The 14,422-nt window shown below is 39.6% G+C and overlaps 1 protein-coding gene across 5 annotated transcripts in view; it reads left to right on the top strand.

Annotated features, from left to right (window-relative positions):
* The window catches only part of LOC100644721 (teneurin-a), a 704,524-nt gene that overhangs the window by 321,095 nt on the left and 369,007 nt on the right, over positions 1–14,422 (top strand). For all 5 annotated transcript variants that reach the window (XM_048406769.1, XM_048406770.1, XM_020863510.2 and 2 more), the window contains one exon: positions 755–925. In XM_048406769.1, coding sequence (XP_048262726.1) covers positions 755–925 — 171 coding nt within the window. The remainder of the gene's footprint in view (positions 1–754; positions 926–14,422) is intronic.

Genomic DNA, 14,422 nt, shown 5'->3' with positions numbered 1-14,422 from the left:
CGTATCGACTATCTAGATACGTGCGTGATTGATTTTTCCTATGTGTACAATAGAACATGGTTTATCTGTACCTGTCGGGAGAAACGGCCATCGCAAATTTTTCCGCTCTCTTTTTTTTTCTCTTCGTATACCGAGCCGATATAGATAATCTGATGTAAAATAGATCCTTCGTACCCGCATGCATAAAACGTAATTAGGAAACGGCCAGTCAATGATGCTGTTTAATTGCTCGCGTTTCCACTGGGCGATAATCGCGGTATCATGGAACGCGGATAAGGGGACGCAAATGAGAGAGAATGGACTTTCATATAATTGTGCCGATATATGCAATAATTCGACCGTGAAATAAACGTTGTGTATCACGCGTCGATGAAGATGCGTCCTTCCTACGGTGTCCCGTGCACCGGTGCCCCCATTGACGAGTAATTTTGTCATGGTACGCGTCCCGTGGGTGGTCTCCTTTTTTGGCAGCCTTAGTCGTTACAATCTTTCACGTCATTTGGAAAAGATAAAATTCATTAGCAAATTACTATAATATTTTATATTATATTATAAACGATTAATATCGAAACGTACGTTCGTCGCTAATTACATCGTAACAATGTGATGACAGAATGATCGGCCGAGATTAAAATTCAACAGCTTGCAAACGGTTCCCTGCATGTTTTAAATATAAATGCACGTATAAAATATTTATTCGATCTTTCAACACGACGGAACGTAGGAATTTAAGTTGCTACGCGATCTTTTACAGACACTGGTAGAGATTCGCCTCCAGAACCGGCACCACCGGAAGTACCACCGCGTGGTCCATCTCTGCATGCGACTCATACGCTACGTACGCAACAAAATCGAAATGGTTGTCCACCGAATGCTACGGCAAACTTCGTGCCAACCGAACAGATGCAGTCGGAGAAGTATTCGGGTAAGTGTCCGATTGCATGTAATATTTCAATCATATCGACAATTTTCCTTTGAATTGTCCACGCGTCCTGTAATATCACGTTCAAACTTCACAAAGGTTAAAGGTTATCCGCGTCTATAGATGGGACCTTTTTCAACTTTGCTACTCATATTGTTTCGTAGAAACTAATGGAATTTTTAATATATATTTTTCATACGATACTAACCAGACATTTCGCTGACTTACAAACGTGAGAGTGTTCGTCAAGCATAAAGGAACATTCAGTATGGCAATATCGTACAGTGAACAACCCTTTCGTCTGTGTTCACGCATGTCGATCGCTGACGCATCGGATTAACATTCTACGCGATTACTCGGAATTAATTAGGGAACGGCTGACAAAGTGCACGCGTCGGCAGCGTTCCTCGTTATTCCCGCGGCCCTTCGTGCTTTATTGAATCCTCGAAGATACATTGCCAATGCAGCCCGCTAGTTATGAAAGTTTGAGAAAGATAAAATCTCCGGACGAGCCGGCAGGAAGCCGAGCAGTTCGTCTGTTCGTGTTCGAACTAACGGAGGGGCTTGAATGAATTTATTAAAACTGATTACTATTTAATTCGTCATCCGCGAACGAGAAAACGGATCGCTGGAAAATGTCGTGAAAATAACTTCTAGTAAGATGGAATGGTGTCTGGAGTTTCTTAAGGATTGTTTTATGAATGAACGTGAACATGAATCTTTAATGATTTTTTGCGAAAAAAGCTTTGAGGTTCGCGAATTTCATTGATATCTCATCGTTTAACATCGCAATTAACATTGTTTTATCTGCGTTAAAGGTGGACGTGTTAACATGTCAAAAAATATTAACGTATGCTATTATACACGCTAATATCTGATCTTAGAACTATTTTAGAACTATTAGAACTTAGAACTATTATCATCTTCTACCCTACTTCTACATTCTTTTTAATCTTTCTTTCTTGTTCGCGTATTAGTTAAAATAATCTAGAGCTACCGTAGCTATATACCGTAGCGTTAACCATAGTTATATGTACATATAATCTTATCTTAAACTGCTTGAACTTATCAACAAAGGCCACAATGTAACTCCAAAATTATAATAGCTCCGGCCTATCCAATTCCTTCGATATCAAATATGTACTTCACCAATATTAATACAGTAGCTGCACCGATATTCGTGGAAGAAAGGCCGGTTATTGTTCGTACTGACCCTATTATCCGGCAAAGCGTATCATCGGCTGGCCGGAAAATTCGCGAGGAGGATTCAGGCGTCCCGCCAGCTCCAGATAATGCGGTTCAGTTTTCAACGAGGAGTGTTTAATTTCGGCGCGCGCCCTCTCTGTCCCGGTTATGTAGATGCGAGGTCGCGGGTACGCTGGAAATCTGTTTAAACTAATGGCGAGTAGTCCCGGGGATTTTGCATTAACGCCCCCGTTAATTCATTGTAAATATACTCGGTGTGTATTCGTTTCTCTATATTTCTATGTACATACACCATTAGTATATTGCTCGGCGACTAAACATCGTTTGTACCGCCCGTAACAGCACTCCCCGCCACAGCCTTCTTTTCACCGAATATTCGACGTAACACACGTGCACGTCGAGCACTCGCCAGTGCAGCTACACCCCCGCCTCTACGCTATGTTATATGCGCGATTTACATACTACCGCGTTCGATTCACGTTTACCGATGCTATAAACACTTCTACGATAATAGGGACGCGGTATTAACCAGCGTGGTTATCACCGGTCATTAATCATCCGACGTTGCCTGGAGACGATATTTTCGAGTGTTCGACCGTGTTACAACGTGTTTTCGGGACACACGACGAACATCGCCATACAGTCGATCGAGTTCCGATATTCCGCATCGTAGCTCTCTTCAATGCTTTCGTATTCGCTAGAATGTTACTCCTGGATGAGATTCGATGTTTATCTTGACAAGTTGTCTTGATTCTTGGTTTGTGGTTCAGTGTTTGATATGTAGATTGGTTCGGTTATGAGAAGATGATGTAAAAACGGCAGAGATAAAGCGACGAATCCATGAACTAGTACTTGCTGTTGTTTTCGCTAACGTGCAAAGACACAATAAAATTGTTTCCAACTTTTTAATTCTACGGAAATATGAATTTTTCTTTGTTTGAAATAGTAGTAGGCGTAGTAGCTAATTAATTAACTAACTAACTAGGAAACGATCCAACAAACATTAACGAGGCTTCTAATAATTTTCAACCACCATGGATGAAGGATTTATTATCGTCATGTTCCTTGTTTCGCTTGATACCGACTCCACGTTCATTATCCGCGATTTTCTATGCACGAAGACGGGTAAATGTTTATATATTTTTGCCCGCGGCTTTACCGCTTTGAAAATTGATTAAAAGTCCCCAAAAATATGCACGAACATATTACGAATTTATTAAGGTCGCTCGGTGTTTGATTTAATAATATTACAGGACGCATCCCCACGCCACTCGCAAATCATAATATTTAATTTAATAATATTGTTCGATGCGTCCACTCGTAGCTCGAGAATTAATCCTTCTCTGGCGCTACAGCCGCCATATTGCTTGCAAATTGTTTTCCGTCTTTTTGAACGTGGTGTTATTTCAATTAAAAATTTCTATCGGCCAATGCATCTCACAGTTGAAACTATGTACCGACGGAATGCCAATTTTATACGAACCGTATCGTTTAATAATGTTCAAAATGTGTTTTTTCTACGGTACAGGCATTCGCCGATTTCACCGTTCTGCTTGCATCCAGTATTTAACTCGTGTACCTGGGATTTCTGTGTCGGTTTACCTTCAATTTTTATCGTTCCGATGTGTAGGTGATTTTTCATTTTCCGTAAATAACACAGCCGCGTTTTCATTGGCTTATTTCCTACAACTGTGAATTAATAATTTTTGAGAATTTTTTTTCTCATATTTCCGGAGTGCTTAATTATGAATTTATTGGAAAATACAATAATGTGTATTAACATTTGGTAATTTTTAAATCGTTTTGCATCGTTCTGTTTTATAAATCCAGCTTTACCAAATGTTAATGGTACTTTAATTATATATGATGATCAATTTATGTGGCTCATAAATCTATCATTTATAAACCACGAGTCATATCTTGGAAACTATATCGAAGATAAAAATTTTATTTCGGAGTCTTAATCACTTCGAACATATTATCCTATGAAATGATAAGATATCACGAGATTCATTCAAATTATTTATAATACATTCTTTCATACGTGTAATAAACATTTAAAGGATAGTGCAAAGTCAGCAGGTTCTGTAAATCTCCATATATATATACTCTTCAAATATCCATGAATCCATGAATATCTTCCACTTCCTTCAACCGAAAATGGAAAACCAACACCATTGGAAAAACAGGCCATAAAAGAGATTATGAGCTGTAGTGGTAACCGCGCGGCGTTTAACCGAACGCGATTGTTTCCGGTCGCCGCCAGTGCGAAGCAATACAAAACGATTGGCTGGGTTCTATGTGTATTTTCCTAGGATCACCCGAATTTTACGGGCTACGTTTCACTGGTTTGTGTATCGTTTGCCCTGGCTCGCGATTCGCTATGTTTACACGCGAATTTATAGTAATGCATTCTCGGTAAGCCGTATCGCTTTAACGGACCGCGAAGCTTCATTGAATACCTGCGATCATCCCACCCGTGCGGCAAAAAATCGATACGTTTATTGTCGACCTTGTTCCAATTTTTATGCCCCTTAAGTGGCGGAAAAGTACAAAACAACCGGGCTTCGTGGTTCGAGCGACGCGTCATTATCGCAGCCTTTCGTTGGCCTTCGATGAAGCATAAAGCGCAAACGATTTTGCTTTTTTCTTTTGCTTTTAGACAAACCTTCGTTAAATTTGCCTCTGTGATGTGGATTTAGAATACAAGGTGAAGCACGTAGATTTATGGGTCAGTGTCTCTTTTCGTTCGTAGTGCAGGAACATTTAATTGTGTATCGTTTCTTTTGTCCTTGGCTCGGTTATATATATATATATCAATCATTTTGTAAAAATATATAAAGAATCTACCTTAACAAAAAAGAAAAAAAAAATACAAAATGAATGTCATTCCGTTCCACAATCTTACCGAGCAAAGCAATTGTAATGAAACGATTATATTTCACCGAATTGCAGTCACTCGACACGATAAACTCCAAACTTGCAAGAAAGAAGACACCTCGGAAGAAAACACCTGATAACCCAGCTCGAGGTTCGAGCAAAATCGAAATGAAACGAGTGGCATCAAAGAATCTCATAATGCCGGCTGACTGAAATTGAAAAGTAATCGTTATCACGGCGCGTTGAGTGCATCGATAAAGCGCGAATATGGATGGCGTTGACGGCGCGCAATAGCGACCGAAAAATCGCCGTGTTTTCCGGCTAATGCCGCGCATTACGAGGCAGTAACTAACTGATGCTACTACCGCGATATACATATATACAGTATATGCCCGGAGGCAATTCTTGCGTGGACAATAAAGCGACACTCCCCTCGAATCAGCCAGTCGTTCTCTCCTCGTCGCACTCTCACCGTTTTCCGACCAATAATCAGCTTCAGCGTCCAGCGTACACCGAATTATACACGCGCTAGGTAATTTTTACTGTTTTTTACGAGCCGGCCAACGACGCGACAATAACGTCGAAATCCTTTTCACGCACGATACGCGTGCATCGAATGTCAACGAGCGCTTTCTAACGGCCCTGCTCTATCCGACGCTGCCTATGTATTGCACTTTTGCCGCGCCAGTTAAGCGGCGTTTATTGCGCGATCAACGCAACAATCCGTGCCAACTGCCCGGTCCGTGTTTAACCCTCTACCATCGCTGCTATATCCTCTCTGTGATGCATAGTAGATCGCGACTGATGGCGTTAGTGATATTTGGTATATGCTATGGCATTGGTATGGGCAATGATCAAGCTTCTTTGACGACTCGGCCGATTTGTTTTTGGGGATTAGTACGTTTTATGTGTAGATTCGCGTGGCTTGGTGTGAATTTCGGTGCTTGCGGCAGGCAATCTATGTAGATTTATCAGATTGGAATATTATATGTGGAGGATAGATTTTGCATAAGCTGTTTATAAAGACAATAAACGGGTTTCGGGTTATAATGAATTATTGCTACACCTTGTCCACTATTTCGTTTCTGGATCATTTAACAATATATTTACAAATATTTGTCTGGTTAGAATTTCATTTGTGGGAACATTTCAACGTGTAGAAATGCGAGCAGATTATTTACATGTATGGTTTTATGATTAGTTATCAATATGCTTTTTATCCCAAAATGAGACTGTTTGGATGTTTAAATATATTTAAATGCGCATATAAAGCTGTTTAAATTGTTCATATCCACGATGAATCTAGTATATCGCGAATAATAAACCACAAATTTAAGACGAACTCGTATATTCGTCCGCAGAGTAGAGCGGAAGAAACGAAAGTAAAAAGTAATGCGCGAATAATTTACTGTGACATGGAAATGGTCGCGGTAAAAACTCAGTATATAATTCTGGATGCGGTTTCCTCTATTTTCCGAATAAAAGCCTGTAAAGACGCGACCGGTACCGAGCGGTTCGCACGCGAGACGGTATCGCGGCGTTCCCGAAGGTGCAACAATAATTATTTCTAATTTCGAGTTATGCAAAAATACGTAAAGCTTAAGTACCGCAGATAATAATATCCGTTCCAGTGTAGACACTCTCGTGGGTACGGTGAATTTTGTTGCCGCGGAACCAGGCGACCGCTAACCCTACACCACTGGGTCATTTCGGTCGAAAGGACGGCCGACTATGCGTGGAAAATACGCATCGTTACTTTTCTTCGTGAACGACGAATCGTGGGAGTAATTCAAGTCCTGCGTATAATCCAAAGCTACGCATTCTGCCTCAGATTTATTCTATAGGAGAAATAATTTTTCAATTGACGTTATCTTCAAGTGTAGTATTTTAATAACCATATTCCAATAATAAGTTCTTCGAAGATCGAAACTGAAATTATATATCCTTTCAGTGTATATATTTACACTGTATATTAGGTTCCCAACTTAAAACATCAGCTAGCACCGCAATGAAAGAGAGAATCGTGCATATGTAGAAGACTAGTAGAGGATTGTAATATAGAATAACGAGAACTTGCTGTTGCAGCCCGTCAAATATATTTAAAATAATTAAATAAATTAATAGATGTAAATCACGTGGAGTTGCGTCTCCAATAAAGCAAACCACACCGTGATGTTTGAGGTTGCAGAGGAGGCATACTGATCGTTATATTAGCTGTGCTTTTGCTTCTTCGTTAGTGTTTGCCATCTCTTCGTTCACTTATCACGTCGGGGTCACCAATTTGTAGAGGATGCTTGATCGTGAGATTTATTAGACGAGATTGCTCGTTGTTGAAACCGTCGAGTATATTTAAAAATAATTAAATAAATTAATATACAGACAATATTCGCTGAGAAGCTCGTACAGTGTATAAGTCGTAAAACAGGATCGCTGATAAATACCCCATAGATACTCGCAGATACTAATTAATAACTGATAGATAACTGATCGACAACTCATGTGCCGCTACACATACAACAGAAGCCAAGAATCACCGAACACAACACATACATACACAGCAGCGAATCGTTGCGTCGCAGGCACCCTCTTTTTTCCTTCTATTTATTCTCCAAAGCATAAATATCATCGGATCCAACGAGATTGGTTATTAGGTTCTGCGAGTAGCACACTACATTATTTCGAGCGGCGCTTCGCGAACTCGCAGCCCTTGAGTCGGCTTTTCAAAGGGCTGCCTTAATCGCTTCGAGTTCCGTGGTTCCTCTGTGCATGCTCGTCGCGGGTAAGGGCGAATTCGATCCGCAAGCTGCAGAGAGGAGAGAGAGAGAGAGAAAGAGAGGGAGGGAAAGACAGAGAGAAAGAGAGAGAGAGAGAGAACTGTTTACCCACGGAAAACTGACGAATGTTTGCCTTCTTCTGGTTACCCCGGACGGAAGTACCAATGCGCCTGGCCGCTGCCACAACAAAGTGCACGGAAATTCGATTAATGCGATCCAGCAACACGCGTTAAATTCGAAATGCTCGGTTAGCGAGCGGAATTCACCGAATCTTCACGATGGACGTGGTTGTTGCTTGCATTTTTGAAAATCTTAAAGAGTTTAATGCAATTTCGCGGATTTAATGGGAAGTGCTTCGAAGTTTTGAAAGCTTCCGCAAGATCCTGGAAGTTTTGTGACGCTGCAATTTCTTCTAGCTTGCAGAAAAATTAGTTTTCGCATGGGATAGAGGATTGATTAACTGTGCTGCGGTATTAAGTATCAGTGAAGATTAGGTTGGATGGTTTTCGGATAAAATTTTCGGATTATTATTTTTATCAAAATTCATCGGAATTATTCGCCTGCTCGTTAATTTCTATCTTAGGAAGTTGGTTATTGATTTTTTGATCTTTTTCCATTCTCATTATTCGTTATTTATTAGAATTCGCTTGAAGATAAGATTAAAACCAAAGTGTGACACTCTGATTCATCATAGCATTTCCCAAGTCTTAAACGAACTTCGAGCTTCACTTTCGCAATTAATCCCTCCTGTGACTGATGACACAGTGCTACGTCTTTTAGTTTGTAAAAGTTGAAACTTGTTGACGTGCTACCCAGCCGCTTCACAAGTTAGACTATGACGTAGCGCTAGATTTCCCGTCCGTCATACATTTTGTTCTAGACGTCTGCGAAAAAAGGACATCTAATATGTTAATATCCTTGTGCGCGTGTATGCGAATAACTAACCCCTACGTTTCTCCGTAATATCCTAGCCCAGCTGCATTGATAGATAAGAATAATTTTAAACAGCTCCCCTTTCTCGTACAGAATATTATTTAAATTTTTTAATAATAATAGCGATCAAATATGTACTGTGATTTTTAATATGTTGTTGACAATAAGCTACAAGAAATCGAATTTTCACTTTGTTAAAAGAAGGTCTTTCATTTAGGACATTTAACAAGAAATGTAGAGAAATGTATACTTTGAATTTACGGCTACCATAAAAATAATAATAGATCCTGGTTTTATCCAAATACACAATTTTTCTCTGGTTTCTTCCACCAGGTTTTTATTTTTTATTATTACATTTTATACTTATGTTATTACTATTACGTGTTACATTGTTACACACATATTATTAAAGCTTGTTTTTCTTTATTATTATTTTCGTTTGCTCATCCACCAACTTACTAGTTGATTTATTAGTGATTCCCATATATTATTTGCTCTATGCACATAAATATGAAAGTATAAAGTCACCTAGTTTCCCCGCTTTTTCTTACGAATTCACTAACCAATTTCATGCCTATCTCACATTTCACAACGTTGCGTTACAAGCTCGTAAAACATAAATTATTCAATGCTTTCGTTTAATCTCCATCTGGTAATTATACTCGCTGGCTTCCCTTAAGTAATAAGAAACAGTGTCTCGCGTATAAAACGTGCACTATCGATTAAAGACCAAAGGAAGCATTTTAATACTCGTCATTTATTATCCAACTAGAACGATATACCACAAAGATTGTAGTTAGCCACACTAGTTTCACGTTGATCTTAAAAATTCTCGCCCATGGAAAAGAAATTTTGGTCCGAGAAAGCCTCGCCCAACAACATCCCCAATCTCATCTGGTATTGTTAACGATGCTGGTACTGTTGCATATCGTACACGCACCTTCTTAATAAACATTAATTAGAGGCTTTATGATTAACTCAAATAGAAAGTATCACGACGAGGTTGGGATGTCATCAAGTTTAGGATCATGTTCAACCTCTTGAGATGTGTTACAAATTCTCTTTGGTTCTATGGAATCTTCTAAAATAATTTTACGAAGATGGAAATCCTATTAATTTTTCAACGTTCTTTCAAGGTAATATAATTTTGCCATAAAAAATACAATCTTTCGTCAATTTTATACTTCATAAAAATATTTCTCTCATATTTTTCATTGGATTTATTTGTTTTGGTTTTGTGACTTTTATTAAACAACGTGTTGCATGAAATATGATATTACGCAGATAAATCATAAAGAAATGAAGACAATAGAATAAAATTTCGAATTTGATTATCGAGGTATGTTACAGAGTCCGGAATTCCTTACTAATGTCGATTAAGCTACGTTTACATTAGGCAACTGAAGTCGATCGACCTCGATTGTTTGAAAATCGCCCGTGCGAACCGAATCTCAATCAAATATACAGAATACAATTTCCATGTTTATTTTACCAACTCTCGCCACTCTTTTTTTTGTGTTTTTAATTCCTTTTTCGCCAATTCCCTAGGTTTATCAAAACATTATTTACAATATTCATCGAACCAAACGAGTCGCAAAAAAAAAAGAGAGGGAAAAAAAGGGGGGAAAGAGTGTTACGTCCATCTATCGAATTAGGAACCACGGTGTCCCGATTCGTAGCCAATATTCGTGCCTGCGCGAAATTCGTCAACAGATTTTCAAATGGTCCGTGCATGGTGTCCCCGGGAAAGAGCTCGCGTTCGACAGAATTGTATTTTTTTTTCACTGCGTTTTCGCGAATCGATACGCCAAACGCTCTACTATCAAACCCACCAAAACACTCAAACACGACAAATCTCGGTCAGTGTCCAGTTCCTTTGATCTCTTGGACTATCGCCAATAAATACAAACTTCTATGAGCTTAATAAGTTAAACTACCCAAGTAATCTTCAATTTCAATTTAATTTACTGTCCGATTAAATAAACTCTGTTCCATTGATAAACTCATTTAATGAAACCTCACAAATAATGAGCAGAATCAAAGAACTCCTATTATGAAGAATGCACTTGTATGAATTGTTTGCGTGCCAACAAGTTTAAATAAATGCAGTTCTCTTATAGGGACTAATATCGTTTATCTGGCGATACAGACTTTCTTCCATAGGATATTCAATATACATCTAAACGTACTGAACCTTACATTTGTCTACCTTGGCAAGCTCCTGCCTATTCCAACAACAGTTGCCTGCGCCACATCTATCCACGCAAGTCCACCCAGAAATCGGCCACAGGCTGATGTCCACCCGATATTCATAACTCATGTGGCGAATTGATACGTCGAAAACAAGCGGTCCGATAACAGTAGCGCGTTTCAGGAATACCTGTCCGCGGGTCTAACAGGCCGTTGCGACTCGCGTGATGCGTAACCTCCTATAAATCCTGGCCAACCTCCTTCCATCTCTGTCTTTTCCTTCGCCGCTTGCTTCTTTCATCGTCTGTATGTACGTGTGCTCCGTATCCGTAACGTCGGTTTTTCACCCCTCTGTCCACGATTCCAACGGACTCCCTTCGGGCGACCCTCGTAGTAGCAAACGTTTCCGCGGCGGCTGGCATAACTCAAACTGTCCTCGCCGTGGCGGCCGACTCGGTGTGGATTTAACGCGAGATCTTATCGCGGGGACAACAATAGCACCGGCGGTTGGCTCGCGGCACGCTGAAACACTTGTCGTCGGGAAATTTATAAGACGTCCGCGACACGCCGTGCCAGCCTGTTACGAAGCTTCGATGCCATGCCGTACCGCACTGGCATAAAGCATCCTCTCGGCTACCAGACGTCGCCATGCTCGCGCCATGGGAATTCCCCGACGTCCGCTCTATTGGGAATTAACCTCTTGCGTGACCGATCGAGCTCGAGAAATTGTCCAAAAAAGATTTATTTCTCTTTGTTTCGTTTTTAAGCTGTGCTTGGTTTATTCCACGGTAAAAGAAATACGTAGTAATTTTTAGTGGAAAACGTAAAAGAACGCACTAAGAAGCGGAGAACATTAAAAATTGAGGCTCTCTTTTTAGACCGACATGATTCACGCGTTATATTCTATTTAATTCTGAAATACTTCGTGGACTTGTTATTTCACGTTTCCCTATAAATGTTATGATCTTCTGCAGATTCGCATTTTTACGGTGCGATATTACACTTTATCTCCCAGGAGATCTCTTACCCAATGAATTATTAAGTTCAAGATATTGGCAAACCGGATGACGAGCTAACTCCTACTTCCCAGTTAACGGGTTACATCGTTAATGGCGCATCCGTTCGATTATACAGGCAAAGCAGTTTCCGCTTGTCTCGAGTACGAGAATTTCTGATTACATGTCCGAATAATCGGTAGTCAGCGAATCAACATCCGTATAATTGGAAGTCCAAGTAATCAGTATTTGGACGACTGATATCTGTCGAGTCTATTGTATGTTGGAAATATTATTCGAACGAATCAGAAAACTCTGTATTTAGTTATAAAGAACAAATAGAATATAGAAGGAAAAGATAAGTATAGTAAATTTCTAAGTAGCGATCTCGGTACTTTGACGCTCGCAGTCAGGTCTGTCTGACTAGTTACTGGTGTATTCTACTTCGAATTCTCCTTCTACTATTGTTCTGTACTAGATTCGCCCATATGAAATATCCTTGCTTGAAAATTTGTATCATGATACTTACGAAGATTTGTATCGCATTATCAACAGATAATGATTAAGGTGGAAACGCTTGAAAGTAACGATACGAACTCACCGCGATAACCAGCCAAATAAACGATAAAGTCGAGGACGGTGGGCCGTGGTTATACGAATTCGTTAGTTGGAAATAACGGAACCGTTTCCGAGGTAAGATTAAATTTAATTAGAGTAGAATGTGCGGAGTGCATTTCAGTGACGAAAACAGAGCAAAGGAACGTAAAACGAAAAAACAGCGGACGAAATAAAAAAAGAAGGTGGTGGGGGGAAAAAAGGAAAATGGAGCACAGCTCGTCGGAAGAAGCAGTAGCGGATAGGGGTTAGAGAGGGAGAAAAAGGGGGTGGGGGAGGGAAGAAGGGGAAAAAAACGAAACGAACGGCGAAAAATTTCATTACATTTTCCAGCACGTGAAAATTAAAATTTTTTAATTGGCTTTACCATCCTCCAATTCCGTCGGACCGACTGCGAAGATGCTCTAATTAGATGATTATAATTAACGAAATACTCCCACCTTTACTACAATCCCAGACGCTTCGTGAATAACGTGCGTTCCATCATGGATTTCTTATCTTGTGATATCGAGTCACAGTTGTACCATAAAATAGGGAATATATTCAGGGCGAATCCTCATTTTAATTTGAAATTCTTTCCTGTACGTAAATTCAGTTCGACCAATAGAACTATGTAATATATAATATCACAGTAATTTCTGTTAGTAGTAGTGAAATTAATATGAAGTCTCGCTGGCGCCAGTTTTCTGGCTTTATGATTTACTAAAGAGATAATTGAATTTAATATTTCCAGTTTAGATAAACAATTCTATGTAATGGGAAGAGCTGTATCTTGGAAATTATTCGAATAATTATAGATTTCCGATATAATTTCTAATTTTTTGATATATTAATCGATATTACGAATTATAAAACGTACCAACAGAATAACTTCATATCGGATACACGATTAACGGCGACGATTATCGAATTCACGGATCGAGGCTTAGGCTCTGGTGAAAAATATCGAGGCACCGGAAACAGCCGCTTTTCGACCGAAAAGCAATTTTCAGCTTAAAGGCTTCCGTGGTTTTTACGACGTCGATATATTTTTTCCAATAATATCCGCGGTCTCTGGGACGATCCACGGCTTCGAATCAAGCAGGGATGGCGAAAATATCGAGCGAGGGAAAGAGAGGAGAAACGAGATAGGATAGTTTACAATCAAAATCCAGCCGGCGAAGCAGACGCTTAAGTAGTCTCTCCCATCTTGCCCCGGCAAAAGTGGGATTCAATTTCCGTGAGCTAGGGACGTTTTTTTCCCTGGTAATACTGAGCTGCGAGTGTCGCACTGTTGCCAAATTTAAGCGGCCCTTGAAAAGTTGTGACCAGGGGAATCACTGCGGCACATCTTGTGGCGCGAGATTTAAATATATCGTCGTTTAAACCTTAGCATACCAAGAGACAACCGTTTAGGGACTTTAACATAAAATTGTTCAGTTGGGATGAGATTGATTCTATGGATACATAGTTGGTAATTTGCAAGCATATGTAACTTTCACAACGTCGTGTTTATGATAAATAATATGAAGAAATATTTGAAAATTATAGAGAATATTTCTTTAGATAATTAAAAAAACATTAGAATATGTTGGAAAAGATCCAATTATTTCTCAGATATCTATTTCAAGTTAATAAGGTATTAAATGCTTATTACAGAACGCGAACAATATGGCAAGATAAACGAATATTTATATTATCACCTCCGTTCAAAATTCCAAGTCCTCCCAACTTTTTCCATTTCCCTTTCTACTTCCATTAAATCTAGGTTTCCTGTCTGGCTATTTTGCTACGTATCTCCCGGCCCTTTGCATATTCATTGTATCGAATAAATACCATCTAACGTTTTTGCGGCGATATTAGCTTGTTAATAAACGGAAGCTCGAGAGACCGCCGCATCCGCGCCAGGCTCCTGCGTTGTCCTCGTT

The sequence above is a fragment of the Bombus terrestris genome, chromosome 6 (genome assembly GCF_910591885.1).
Source record: "Bombus terrestris chromosome 6, iyBomTerr1.2, whole genome shotgun sequence".
NCBI lineage: Eukaryota > Metazoa > Arthropoda > Insecta > Hymenoptera > Apidae > Bombus > Bombus terrestris.
This window is presented reverse-complemented; position numbering and strand designations above follow the sequence as displayed.